Below are 15,557 nucleotides of genomic sequence, written 5' to 3' on the forward strand. Positions count from 1 at the left end.
ATTCGTCTGAGACCCCATAAAGTATATATATTCTTGATCGTCGCGACATTTTATGTCGATCTAGCCATATCCGCCCGTTCGTCCGTACGTCCGTCCGTCCGTCTGTCTGTCTGTCGAAAGCATGCTAACTTCTTGAGTCTCTAGAGGGCGCAATTCTTATCCGATTGGAATGAAATTTTGCACGACGTATTTTGTTATGATATCCAACAACTGCGCCAAGTATGGTTCAAAAAGGTTCATAACCTGATATAGCTGTCATGTAAACCGATCTGGGGACTTGACTTCTTGAGCTTCTAGAGGGCGCAATTCCTATCCGATTTGGCTAAAATTTGGCATGACGTATTTTATTCTTACTTTCAACAACTGTGTCGAATAAGGTTCAAATCGGTTCATAACCTGATATAGCTGTCATATAAACCGATCTTGGGTTTTGACTTCTTGAGCCTCTAGAGTGCGCATTTCTTATCCGTTTGGAATGAAATTTTGCACTACGTGTTTTGTTATGATGTCCAACAACTGCGCCAAGTATGGTTCAAAAAGGTTCATAACCTGATATAGCTGTCATGTAAACCGATCCTATCCGATTTGGCTAAAATTTGGAATGACGTATTTTATTCTTACTTTCAACAGCTGTGTCGAATTAGGTTCAAATCGGTTCATAACCTGATATAGCTGTCATATAAACCGATCTTGGGTTTTGACTTCTTGAGCCTCTAGACTGCGCATTTCTTATCCGTTTGGAATGAAATTTTGCACTACGTGTTTGGTTATGATGTCCAACAACTGTGCCAAGTATGGTTCAAAATGGTTCATAACCTGATATAGCTGTCATATAAACTAATCTTGGGTTTTGATTTCTAGAGCCTCTAGAGTGTGCAATTCTTATCCATTTGGAATGAAATTTTGCACTAAGTGTTTTGTTATGATGTCCAACAACTGCGTTAAGTATGGTTCAAAAAGGTTCATAACCTGATATAGCTGTCATGTAAACAGATCTGGGGACTTGACTTCTTGAGCTTCTAGAGGGCGCAATTCTTATCCGATTGGAATGAAATTTTGCACTACGTGTTTTGTTATGATATCCAATAATTGTGCCAAGTGTGGTTCAAATCGGTCTATAACCTGATATAGCTGCCATATAAACCGATCTTGGGTTTTGACTTCTAGAGCCTCTAGAGGGCGCAATTCTTATCCGATTGGAATGAAATTTTGCAATACGTGTTTTGTTATGATATCCAAAAAATGCGCCAAGTATGGTTCAAAAAGGTTCATGACCTGATAAAGCTGTCACATAAACATATCTGGGGACTTGATTTCTTGAGCTTCTAGAGTACGCAATTCCTATCCGATTTGGCTAAAATTTGGCATGACGTATTTTATTCTTACTTTCAACAGCTGTGTCGAATAAGGTTCAAATCGGTTCATAACCTGATATAGCTGTCATATAAACCGATTTGGGATCGGACCATATCTTGATATCTCTCTAATAGCAGAGAAAATCTTTTCTTTTAACCTCTTTTTAGCCTAACAAGAGATCCCGGGAAAAGGACTCGACAAATGCGATCCATGCTGAAGGGTATATAAGATTCGGCCCGGCCGAACTTAGCACGCTTTCACTTGTTATTTATTTCCAAGGATCTGTTACTGTCCTGAATCTCCAAAACAGTGTTCTTATCGTTATGAGTGAATTTGCAGCAAATGTTCACTGAATGTGTTCAATGGTTGAAGGGGAGGTCTGTGTCCACAATGAGATGATATAGGAGCTAGGATTGGTCGGAGTTTTCCCTCATTTAAATGGCTCAGAGCTATTGTTTGACACGCCATTTCATTCATCACACCATCACAGGTGTGATATAAGGAATAAGTTTTATATCAGCGAAATATTTTTAAAGGCACTTGTAATGTTTTATGAGCTACTTAATTTTCTCTATATGCGATTGTTTGCTTAAACAGGTGTATTTTAATTTTGTGGGAAGCATTAAAGAATGCAGATTAAATTTTTCTCTCCAATATTTAATAACTTAAAAAATGGCTTACAATGTGCCATTATGTTATGTTCCCTCTTAAACCCATTGAAGATATCATTTTTGATGTACATACATCAATGTCTTAAGGTTCACAGAACTTTTAAGAAGTCTAATATAAGGTCTAGAGATTTTGAAAAGGGGCAATACCTTAATTGTTTCACCATAGATACATCCGTTTCCTTGGCTTTCGTACTACCTCAAGTTTAATGAACTGCCAAAGAAAAACACTGTATTAAATTTGTTTAATAAATATGCCTTAAAATAAATCTAAAATTTAATAATCAAAATTTTTGTTTATCTTGCGAGGCCTCGTCCTATCTCATGTTTTGTATGACTTTCTGTTGTCTTGACTCCCTTGCAGAATGACTATTTCCTATTGAAGCGCAACAAGCCATCGTTGTCAATTGTGAATCCGTTGGATGTGCTGCGGCAGCGTTTGCTATTAGAGATTGCTCGCAGGCAAATGAAAGAGAACACGAGACAGGTAAGTGCCAAAAAAAAAAAGAGAAAACAAACAATAAACCCTTGGAAGCACATTTAATTAAATGTGGCTATGTATTTATATGTGGTTGCTGTTGGACACTACCAGCAGCAGGGCAAAATAAAATATTTGCAATAAAATATCTTACGCGGCAAAGAATCTTTCATTTACAAAACGCTCGAAATGTGACCGCCCTGAGTTGTCCACCATTCTCTGCAGATATTCGCACTGGGAATTTTATGCGCACGTTGTACATAAACAAGCAAACAATCACATCAAAAACATAACTTTAGGCAAATGCCTTAAATGATTATAAAAGTCGCATAAACCAAAAGAAAATTTGGACACGTGAGAGTGGTACTTCCTTCATAATGACTTTTGTAGCAGCCAGCGAAGCAGAAATTAAAGTTAGTATTTTCCCATTTTTTTTCACATTTAATTATGTCCTGAAGTTATGGAGTACGAGTTTAATCATTATATGAACCGGGTAGCTGACACGAAGTGTTACCAACTCAAACGGCGGCATTTTATTTTTTGTTTATATATTTTTATACCCACCACCGAAGGATGGGGGTATATTCATTTTGTCCTTTCGTTTGCAACACATCGAAATATCCTTTTCCGAACCTATAAAGTATATATATTCTTGATCAGCGTAAAAATCTAAGACGATCTAGACATGTCCGTCCGTCTGTCTATTGAAATCACGCTACAGTCTTCAAAAATAGAGATATTGAGCTGAAACTTTGCACAGATTCTTCTTTTGTCCACAAGCAAGTTATGTTCGAAGATGGGCTATATCCGACTATAACTTGATATAGCCCCCATATAGACCGATCCGGCTATAAAAGGTCTTAGGTCCATAAAAGCCACATTTTGTATCCGATTTTGCTGAAATTTGGGACAGTGAGTTGTGTTAGGCCCTCCGCCATACTTTGTCAATTTGGTTCAGATCGGCCTAGATTTGGATATAGCTGCCATATAGACCGATCCTCCGATTAAGGGTCTTAGGTCCATAAAATCCACATTTTTTTCCGATTTTGCTGAAATTTGGGACAGTGAGTTGTGTTAGCCCCTTCGACATCCTTCGTCAATTTGGCCCAGATCGGTTCAGATTTGGATATAGCTGCCATATAGACCGATCCTCCGATTTAGGATCTTGGGCCCATAAAAGCCACATTTATTATCCGATTTTGCTGAAATTTGGGACAGTTAGTTGTGTTAGGCCCTTCGACATCCTTTGTCAATGTGGCTCAGATCGATCTAGATTTGGATATATCTGCCATATAGACCGATCCTCCGATTAAAAGTCTTAGGTCCATAAAATCCACATTTTTTTTCCGATTTTGGTGAAATTTCGGACAGTGAGTTGTGTTAGGCCCCTTGACATACTTCTGCATTATGGCACAGATCGGTCAAGATTTGGATATAGCTGCCATATAGACCGATCTCTCGGTTTTAGGTTTTGGGGCCATAAAAAGCGCATTATTGTCCGATGTCGCCGCAATTTGAGACAGTGAGTTGTGTTAGGCCCTTCGACATCCTTCTTCAACATGGGACATGTTGAGGCTTTTGATGATAATAAAGTTTTCACAGGATACAACGGGCTAATGGAAACACCGGAATCTTGGAATAATGAGGTTGATCGAAGACTTATTATTACAGAATTTTTGGTAAGGAATACCTTGAGGAGTTTCCAACCACCTCGACCTGGTGGAATATTTCCGGCTCTACTACAGTACAGGACGCCCACTAGGGTGGTATTTATACCCAAGCCCGGCAAGGCAAGTTATGCGATACAAAAGGCTTATAGACCAATAAACTTTACGTGCTTTCTACTCTGAACCATGGAAAGTATTGTGGATACCATGATAGAGAGTAGGACATTCAGCGAACTGCTCAAATACAAAAGCATGCCTATATCAAGGGAAGGTCGGTGTAGACTGTCCTGCAGGAGGTTGTGCATATAATAGAAGAATCCTTCTAAGGGAGAAAATGTCACAAGCACTCCACAGGTGGGCATTTCATCGCCACCCTTTGGGTGTCAACCATAAATGACCTATTACGGATACTGACTGAGGAGGGATTTGATCCCGTCTGCTATGCATAGGATGTTATAATACTTTTTAAGGGCAAGGATCCGAACCAGAAGGGCTGAAAAGGTTTTGCATGTGGCATATGACGGGGCTAGACCCAGAGGTCTCAATGTTAACCCAGAGAAGACTGAAATATGCCTGTTAACGAGGAAGACGAAGGTGGGCCAATTTGTAAACGGGTCATCCTCGTGAACAAGCTTATTTCAGGAGACTATTCTAGATGTCCGACCCATAGACATACAGATTAAGAGCGAGGCGGCCACTGCGACTATGAGACTTAAAACGATGGGAAAATGGATTGAGGATGGGAGCAGGTCATACCATCGCGGTAAAATTGAGGCGACGATAGAAAACCTGGAAAGAATGAAAGAGGTTTCCGATGGGATACTTGAGACGACACTTGTGGCCGAGTGCGAGAAACTTCTGCCAGTCACACAGTCTTGGATTGGCGGAACCCTGGTATTGCCATCCGAAAGATCATGCTACTCAGATGGATCAAAGCTCGAAGACAGAGTGGGCCTGGTGGTCTACATTAAGAACCTAGGGAATGAGATCTGTTTTCGGCTGCCATAATTCCATAATTCGGTCCTGCAGGCGGAGAACTGGATGATTATGGAATGCGTGATGTGGTGTGGTGTTAACGCAAGGACGTCGAGTGTAAACATCTTTACGGACGGTAAAATATCCATAAGGGCAATAACAACCAGGATGGTAAGGTCACGAACAGTTTTGCAGTGTAAGAAGGAGATTAACGCCTTCTCTGAGGATGGCAAAATCCGCATCGTTTGGGTGCCGGGCCATAACGGAGTAAGGGGGAATTTAAGGGCAGACAGGGGAATGAAAGGGCAGATTTGGCAGTGATGGCCAGAGAACTGCCAACAATAAACTTGGTTAACCCGAAATCTTTTGGGTCGACGCAGTTTGAGTTAAGGGCGTGGGCGATGAATGCGCATGAACCCTCGTGGGACAGCGAAACGGTTGGTAAGACGGCGAACGGAGCGGTCGAACCAGGTCAGCGCCAGTCAATTGTCACGAACAGTCGTGGAGTGTAAGAAGGAGATTAACGCCTTCCTTGAGGATGGCATGATCCGCATAAATGACGATTGGCATAAATATCTTCTCAGACAGCCAGTAAATCCCTGGAAAACGTATTTCTGAACACAGAAGCGCCCTCGACTGTAGCAGATCTCTTAACGAAATGGCTGAACAGCTCAAAATTGACCTGTTATGTTTGCCGGACCACAGAGATATCCCAGCGGATGAAGTGAACGAGATTAAGAACTACCTTCCACATTCCAGGGAAACTTGACTCTATGAGTATGCTTCCAGTGACTTGAAAGCTAAGTGTTCAGGAGCAGGTCCGAAGGACAACGACTGATAAATGGTCACAAAGAGGGGGTTGTGAACATTCCAAAACTATGTAGCCTAATCTAGACTTGAAGAGGTCTGCCGCTATGCTGTCATTGGCTAGAACAGACGTCTCAGTCATTGTGTGCGTCATGACAGGTCACTGTCTGATCAGAGAACATGCTGATAGACTGAAGGTTGCCAGTAACGACTTTTGCCGAAGCTGTGAGGACGTCGGCAAAGAAGAGGCTATAGAACACCTTCTGCGTGTGTGTCCCGCATTGGCAGTCAGAAGGAGTTCCACTTCAGGTTTTCATTTCTTTGAGAACCTGTCTGATTTAGCGGATGTCAACATTGTTGGGCTTTTTAAAGCGATCTGGATGATTCAACGGTAGGAACATTGAAGGTATCTTCCTTCTTCTGTTCCTATGGTATCACAATAGACGAACACATTTAAGTGAGTCTGATGGCAGACTGTCACTTAAACCTATCCCAACCTAACCATGGTCTGAAACGGTCTATAACCTGATATAGCTCTCATATAAACCGATTTCCCGAAGGTATTTTTTGAGGCCCTAAAGTGCCCAATTTTTACCCCATAGTGCTGAAATTTTGCATAATGACTTCTCCATTTAACTATTGAGACTAATCGTACAAAATGCTTGACAAATACGACCCATGAGGGAGGGTATATAAGATTCGACCCGGCCGAACTTAGCACTCTTTTACTTTTTATACCCTCCACCATAAGATGGGGGGTATACTAATTTCGTCATTCTGTTTGTAACTACTCGAAATATTCGTCTGAGTCCCCATAAAGTATATATATTCTTGATCGTCGTGACATTTTATGTCGATCTAGCCATGTCCGTCCGTTTGTCCGTCCGTCCGTCCGTCCGTCTGTCCGTCCGTCCGTCCGTCTGTCCGTCCGTCCGTCCGTCCGTCTGTCCGTCCGTCCGTCCGTCCGTCCGTCCGTCCGTCCGTCTGTCTGTCGAAAGCACGCTCACTTCCGAAGGAGTAAAGCTAGCCGCTTGAAATTTTGCACAAATACTTCTTATTAGTGTAGGTCGGTTGGTATTGTAAATGGGCCATATTGGTCCATGTTTTGATATAGCTGCCATATAAACCGATCTTGGGTCTTGATTTCTTGAGCCTCTAGAGTGCGCAATTCTTATCCGATTTTAATGAAATTTTGCACGACGTGTTTTGTTATGATATCCAACAACTGTGCCAAGTATAGTTCAAATCGGTTCATAACCTGATATAGCTGCCATATAAACCGATCTTGGGTCTTGACTTCTTGAGCCTCTAGCGTGCGCAATTCTTATCCGATCAGAATGAAATTTTGCACTATGTGTTTTGTTATTATATCCAACAACTGTGCCAAGTATGGTTCAATTCGGTCCATAACCGGAATAGCTGCCATATAAACCGATCTTGGGTCTTGACTTCTTGAGCCTCTAGAGTGCGCAATTCTTATCCGATTGAAATGAAATTTTGCACGACGTGTTTTGTTATTATATCCAACAACTGTGCCAAGTATGGTTCAAATCGGTCTATAACCTGATATAGCTGCCATATAAACCGATCTTGGGTCTTGATTTCTTGAGCCTCTAGAGGGCGCAATTCTTATCCGAATGGAATGGAATTTCGCACGACGTGTTTTGTTATGATACCCAACAACTGTGCCAAGTATGGTTGAAATCGGTCCATAACCTGATATAGCTGCCATATAAACCGATCTGGGATCTTGACTTCTTGAGCCTCTAGAGGGCACAATTCTTATCGGTCCATAACCTGATATAGCTGTCATATAAACAGATCTGGTAATTTGACTTCTTGAGCTTCTAGAGGGCGCAATTCCTATCCGATTTATCTGAAATTTTGCATGACGTGATTTATTTTTACTTTCAACCACTATGTCAAACAAAATACAAGTCGGTTCTTAACCTGATATAGCTGCCATATAAACCGATCTTGGGTCTTGACTTCTTGAGCCTCTAGAGGGCACAATTCTTATCCGATTTGAATGAATTTTTGCACGAAGTATTTCGTTATGATATCCAACAACTGTGTCAAATAAGGTTCAAATCGGTTCATAACCTGATATAGCTGCCATATAAACCGATCTGGGATCTTGACTTCTTGACCCCTAGAGGTCGCAATTATTATCCGATATGCCTGAAATTTTGTACGACGGATCCTCTCATGACCATTAACAAACGTGTTTATTATGGTCTGAATCGGCATATAGCCCGATACAGATCCCATATAAATCGTTCTTTCTATTTTACTTCGTGAGCCCCAATGGGCGCAATTCTTATACGACTTGGTCCATACCATACCATACCGGACCATATCTTGATATCGTTTTAATAGCAGAGCAACTTTTTTCTTATATCCTTTTTGCCTAAGAAGAGATGCCGGGAAAAGAACTCGACAAATGCGATCCATGGTGGAGGGTATATAAGATTCGGCCCGGCCGAACTTAGCACGCTTTTACTTGTTCTAGCTACAGTTAAGTTGTTTGATTGTCATCTAACTAGAGCTGTTTGGCCTGTTTGCATTTTACACCATTGACCCAATTCACAAAAAACACCAATCACTAGTTGACTCCTATACAAAAGATGGCCTTTGATTGATCTACCTATCTGTCATACTTTTCAAAACTGTGTTCATTGGTAGTACACGTGAAGTAAACATCATTATTTTATTATGCGCAAATTTCGATTTTGTTTGGCCACCTCATGGCAAGCATGAAATATGATCAGAGTGATGGTAAAATGAATTCTTTATATAACGCCAAGTTAACAGACCTTGTCGAAATTGTTGCCACAAATCATGTTAGCGAATTCAAACAAAATACATGGCACACACAATACTCTTCAAATTGCCGATATGAGGGGAGTGGGTGAGAGTAGGTGTTAGCGAGTACTTGGAATACTCGAGCACAAAGTGTGGTGCATAACTTAATTTTAAATTTGTTTTATAAATAAACACCCTCAGAAGGAGGGTCTCCGGTGTGTACCTGAAACACCCGCGGGTAGGTATCTTCTTACAATATTTGCACAATTTAAACCATTTCATTGCTCGATTACCTCAAACAAACGATAAATGAACATTTACACAATGTTATGTGGCAAATTTAAAAGGACATATGGGGGTTTCCACATCAAACCAGGTTTGGTTTGAATATTTGAATAATTTTATACCCTCCACCATAGTGTTCCCCCACACTAATTTCGTCATTCTGTTTGTAACTCCTCGAAATATGCGCCTAAGACCCCATAAAAATTGCAAATTTTGTCCATGAACCTTCCACTAAGGAACAGGGGCAAACTTCTCACATAGCAATGAGTGCAGTCCGACTCAAGTTTAAGCTCCATGATAAGCGGCCTCCTTTTTATCCGAGTCCGAACGGCGTGCCGCAGTGCGATACCTCTTTGGAGAGAAGTTTTACATGGCATAGTACCTCACAAATGTTGTCAGCATTAGGAGGGGAAAACCACCGCTGAAAATTTTTTTTTCTGATGGTCTCGCCAGGATTTGAACCCAGGTGTTCAGCGCGATATGCGGACATGCTAACCTCTGTCCTACGGTGGCCTAAGATCCCATAAAGAATATATATTCTTTTATCGTCATGACATTTTAAGTCGATCTAGCCATGCCCGTCCGTCTGTCCGTCTGTCCATCTGTCCGTCCGCCCGTCCGTCTGTCCGTCCGTCCGTCTGTCCGTCTGCCCGTCCCTCCGTCTGTCCGTCTGCCCGTCCGTCCATCTGTCCGTCCGTCCGTCCGTCTGTCCGTCCGTCCGTCTGTCTGTCTGTCCGTCTGTCCGTCCGTTTATCCATCCGTTTATCCGTCCGGTTATCCGTCCGTTTATCCGTCCGTCCGTCCATCTGTCCGTCCGTCCATCTGTCCGTCCGTCCATCCGTCTGTCTGTCTGTCCGTCTGTCTGTCCATCCGTCCGTCTGTCCGTCCGTCTGTCTGTCTGTCGAATTCACGCTAATTTTTCGAAGGAGTAAAGCTAGCCGCTTGATATTTTGCACAAATACTTCTTATTAGTGTAGGTCGGTTGGGATTGTAAATGGGCCATATCGGTCCATGTTTTGATATAAATCATTTGATTCATTGCAAATCATTTTCAGTGAATCATTTTCAGTGAAATCATTTTCAGTGAATCGACAAATTTTGTTCAGCGATGAGGCTCATTTCTGGTTGAATGGCTACGAAAATAAGCAAAATTGCCGCATTTGGAGTGAAGAGCAACCAGAAGCCGTTCAAGAACTGCCCATGCATCCCGAAAAATGCGCTGTTTGGTGTGGTTTGTACGCTGGTGGAATCATTGGACAGTATTTTTTCAAAGATGCTGTTGGACGCAACGTTACGGTGAATGAACACATTTCGAACCGAACACTGATTTTGGTAATAAAATTCAATGATTTGCAAGCGTTGCTGGTTAGTAAGTCTATTCATGATGAAATGTCAAAGCATACTGAGCATCTTTCTCTTTGACACCATGTCTGAAATCCCACGTGATCTGTCAAATACTAATGCATGAAAATCCTAACCTCAAAAAAATCACCCTTTAGCTGCCATATAAACCCATCTGGGATCTTGACTTCTTGAGCCACTAGAGGGCACAATTCTTATCCGATTTGGCTGAAAGTTTGCATGATGTGTTTTATTATGACTTCCACCAACTGTGCTGAGTGTGGTTTAAATTGGTCCATAACCGGGTATAGCTGTCATATAAACCTATCTGGGGTCTTGACTTCTTGAGGGTCTAGAGGGCGCAATTCCTATCCGTTTTGGCTGAAATTTCGCATGACGTGTTTTGTTATGACTTTTAATTACTGTGCAAAATATGGTCTAAATCGGTTGATAACTGGATATAGCTGCCATATAAACCGATCTCTCTATTTTACTTTTTGAGCTCCTTAAGGGCGCAATTCTTACCCGAATTCGCTGAAATTTTGCACAATGACTTCTACTATGGTCTTCAATATTCAAATCAATTATGGTCCGAATCCGAGCATTACTTGATATAGCTCCAATTTTAAAGCAATTCTCTTCTTTTATCCTTTGTTTGCCTAAAAAGAGATATCGGTAAAAGAACTCGACAAATGCGATCTATGGTGAAGGGTATATAAGATTCGGCCCAAGACTACACGTCTTGATTCGGAAACTGCACCGCAGTCAGCCAAAAGGCTGCAGTCACGTGGGCATATAATGCCTTAAAGATCAAGGGCGAGCAATAGTAAGATGGCTGCAAGAACCTTTGTTAATGTCGCTAGGGACAGTTTGGCGACGGCAGTTGTCGACAAAGGAGAAGAACAGGGCTGTCAATGTCAATGTAAGTCAATGGACTGTCAGCAGTATACTCCGATGTCCTTGCGAAATTTCCTGGGTCTCCTCCAGTTTGTGACGATGCAGGCTTGTATCGGGGCCGATACCGACTAATTACCTTCGGGAATGAACGCTCAATTGAAATGTGTCGTTGTGAGCTAAAAAGATTGGTGAAATCTGTCCAGGTGCAGCACTAGATTTAGTGATGAAGGAAGATATTCCTTCTCGATCAATGGCGCATGGTTGGATACCAAGGAATCCCCCATATTATGAATAGATGCTTGGGAGACTAAGGGAATGTAATCCCAATCTTTCAACCACCGACTGGAAGATTGGTAGATTGGATGAGGCTAATGGTGACCGGAGACATGCATTATTCGTACTAAACTCCGGCTGTCTCGCAGACCTCGACAAGTCTGAAGGGGTTGTATCGGATACGGATTCAACAGGTTGAAACTGAAAGTTTATAAATGCGGTGGGGTTGGGGAATCAGGAGACGAGTCAGCAGTTGTTGCTGAATACTTGCATGAGGAACTATCGACCACATCGCTAAAGTTTGGCGGATTGCAGGAGACTGAAAATCCCCCTGCCACAATCGAGACAGGAAGCATCGAAACGTCATCCAGTTGGACTGGGCTCAAGGAGTGCGCCAGCAGGGTAGCACGGTACTCAGAAAGAACTTCGACAGACATATCCCAGGGACTTGTAAAGCGGACGAGCTTGCGAGACTAGGAAATACACGCACATTCCAGGGAAACTGGACTCTGTGGGTATGCAACTAGCGACATGTAAGCAAAGTATTCAGGACCAGGCCCGAAGGATAACGAATGATAGATGGTTACAAAGCGGGGGTTGTGAGCATTCCCAAAACTATGTGGCCTAATTTAGACTTGAAGAGGTATACTGCTTTGCTGTCACTGGCTAGAACTGATGTCTCAGTCACTGTGTCCGTCATGACAGGTCACTGTCTAATCGAAAAACATGCTGACAGACTGAAGGTTGTGAAGACATCGAAGAAAAAGAGACTGTAGAACATTTTCCGAGTGTGTGTCTCGCACCAGCAGTCAGAAGGAGTTATACTGTAGTTTCTCATTTCTTTGAGAACCTGCCTGATTTAGCGGATGTGAGCATTCGCTAGTTTTTGGATTTTTTAAAGCGATCTGGATGGTTCAACGGTAGAAACTAGAAGGCATCTTCCTTCTTCTGTTCCTGTGGTATCACAATGGACGAAAACTTCTAAATGAGTCTAATGGCAGACTGCCACTTTAACATAACTTAACTACACTACTTTAGGAAGGTCTTGAGTTTTTAAATAGCAATCATCACGCATTTCAACATCTTTTTAATGCTTCTCATATCAATATCCAAGAGTGCTTTTTCCTTTGGGATACTTATGAGACCTCAATCTCAGGCTAGAAACCTCTTCAAGACGTCGCGAACAATTATCTTAAAAATATTTTATTAATTAATTTTTATACCCTACACCACTACTGTGGTACTGGGCCACTTTAACCTTACCTAACTACAGAGATAGACCCATTGATAAGTATACCAATCGACTCAGAATCGATTTATGATTTGATTTACCTATGTCCGTCTGTCTGTCTGTTTGTCCGTCTGTCCATGTTAATTTGTGTACAAAGTACTGGTCGTAGTTTTCTTTCAATTGTCTTAAAATTTGGTACAGACATGTTTTTCGGCCTATTGAAATTGGAAAAAATCTGTTCAGATTTGGATATAGCTCCCATATATATGTTCGTCCTATTTTCAGTAATAATGCAACAAAATTCTCACTTGTAAACCGATTCTCTCGAAATTTTGCAGAAAGGATTTTTTTAAGACTCTCGATATTACTGGTGAATTTCATGAAAATCGGCCCAGATTTAGATATAGCTGTCATATAGGTATATCGCCAGATTTTCACCCCAAGAGCCCCTGCAAGCGCATTGTTTGACCAATCTTGCATGCATTATCCCATATTGTCATACATCATAATGTTGAGCGCTGAAATATATGGTAGAATGTTTGTGGGATAAGCAAATATTTTACAAACTCTTCTTGCTTTTATCCTCCTATGCATTTAGACATCCTTGTCTCTGCTGGTATTCCTGTACCTTGAGGCATTACTTGTTTAACAACCATCTTTGCTGTATTTGTTGAACCATACTCACACAGACAGATACTTGTAAGTTATTTTGTAAACATATTTTCAGCACTTTATAAGGCTACTGCATCTTTCTCCTTTGCTGGGTATTTTGTCTTTGAGTACCCTACAACTGCTGAGGTGTCTGTGGTTGCTGATGTGACCACAGACTTGACACTTTTAGGAGCTTGTAAGTATTGAGTCCATATATACATTTGACTTCTGTAAGCGATATGGAGTAGAAGATGAATAAAACAAGTAAAAGCGTGTTAAGTTCGGCCGGGCCGAATCTTATATACTCTCCACTATGGATGGCATTTGTCGAGTTCATTTCCCGGCATCTCTTCTTAGGCAAAACAGGATATAAGAAAAGATTTGCGATATCAAGATATGGTCCGGTTTGGACCACAATTAAATTATATATTGGAGACCTGTGTAAAATGTCAGCCAATTCGAATAAGAATTGCGCCCTTTGGGGGCTCAAGAAGTAAAATAGAGAGATCGATTTATATGGTAGCTGTATCGGGCTATAGACCGATTCAGACCATAATAAACACGTATGTTGATGGTCATGAGAGAATCCGTCGTACAAAATTTCAGGCAAATCGGATAATAATTGCGACCTCTAGAGGCTCAAGAAGTCAAAATCCCAGATCGGTTTATATGGCAGCTATATCAGGTTATGAACCGATTTAAAGCATACTTAGCACAGCTGTAAGAAGTAATAAAAAAACACAAAAAAAACCGTTGTTTGAACCGTAAGAAGGAACGAACGTTTTATTATTTCCTTCCGTAAGAATATTCTCTATCGTGCAATAGGTGGTTAGCTTCGGAGAATGGCCAAGTTGCCCAAGTACAGCTATGATAGTGTTATCTAGGGTTGCCCAAAAAGTAATTGCGGATTTTTTCAAAAGAAAGTAAATGCATTTTTAATAAAACTTAGAATTAACTTTAATCAAATATATAATTGCCATTTTGTTCGATAACCTTTTCCCATCTTTCTGGCAAATTTAGTATTCCACGCTCATAGAACTTCTGGCCTTTATCTGCAAAAAACTGAACCAAGTGCGATTTTATAGCCTCATCATTGCAGAAAGTTTTATCATTTAAGGAGTTCTGCAAAGATCGAAATAAATGGTTGTCTGATGGTGCAAGGTCAGGGCTATATGGTGGATGCATCAAAAGTTCCCAGCCAAGCTCACTCAGTTTTTGGCGAGTGACCAAAGATGTGTGCGGTCTAGCGTTGTCCTGGTGGAATATGACACCTTTACGATTGGCCAATTCTGGTCGCTTCTCCTTGATGGCTGTATTCAATTTGTCCAATTGTTGACAGTAAACATCCGAATTAATCGTTTGGTTCCTTGGAAGCAGCTCAAAATATACCACACCCTTCCAATCCCACCAAACAGACAGCATAACCTTCTTTTGGTGGATATCAGCCTTTGAAGTGGTTTGAGCTGGTTCAGCATGCTTGGACCATGATCGTTTTCGACTAACGTTGTTGTAAACAATCCATTTTCCATCTCCAGTTATGATTCGTTTCAAAAACGGATCGAATTCATTGCGTTTAAGGTGCATATCACAAGCGTTGATTCGGTTTGTTAAATGAATTTCTTTCAATACATGTGGTACCCAAATATCAAGCTTTTTCACCAGTCCAAGACTTTTTATGTGATAATGAACGGTTGATTTTGGTATATTTAACTTCTCTCCTATCTCACGCTCAGCTACATGACGATCACATTCGATTAATGCTTTGATTTGGTCATCATCAACTTCATTTGGCCGACCTGAACGTGGCTCATCTTTAAGTGAAAAATCTCCAGAACGGAATTTGCGAAACCAATTTTGACTCTGTCTTCCTTTTAAGGCTTTATCACCATACACATCTCGTAACATTTTAGCAACCTGCTCCGCGTTTTTTCCTTTACAGAAATAATAAAGTAAAATATGACGAAAATGCTCCTTTGTGGGCTCCATATTAAAATTGACGCCAATCAAACAAATGTAAACAAAATTTCGCGCACTTTTTTCTAAAGCAAGCTAAAAGTAACAGCTGATAACTGGCAGAAGAAAGAATGCAATTACAGAGTCACAAGCCGTTGAAAAAATTTGTC

At 41.2% G+C, this 15,557-nt stretch overlaps 1 protein-coding gene across 2 annotated transcripts in view; it reads left to right on the forward strand.

Annotated features, from left to right (window-relative positions):
* LOC106089712 (putative uncharacterized protein DDB_G0274435) overlaps positions 1 to 15,557 on the forward strand; it is a 132,919-nt gene that overhangs the window by 92,603 nt on the left and 24,759 nt on the right. For both annotated transcript variants that reach the window (XM_059363609.1, XM_059363608.1), the window contains exon 4: positions 2,389 to 2,511. In XM_059363609.1, the coding sequence (XP_059219592.1) occupies positions 2,389 to 2,511 (123 nt within the window). The remainder of the gene's footprint in view (positions 1 to 2,388; positions 2,512 to 15,557) is intronic.

Source organism: Stomoxys calcitrans, chromosome 2 (assembly GCF_963082655.1).
Source record: "Stomoxys calcitrans chromosome 2, idStoCalc2.1, whole genome shotgun sequence".
NCBI lineage: Eukaryota > Metazoa > Arthropoda > Insecta > Diptera > Muscidae > Stomoxys > Stomoxys calcitrans.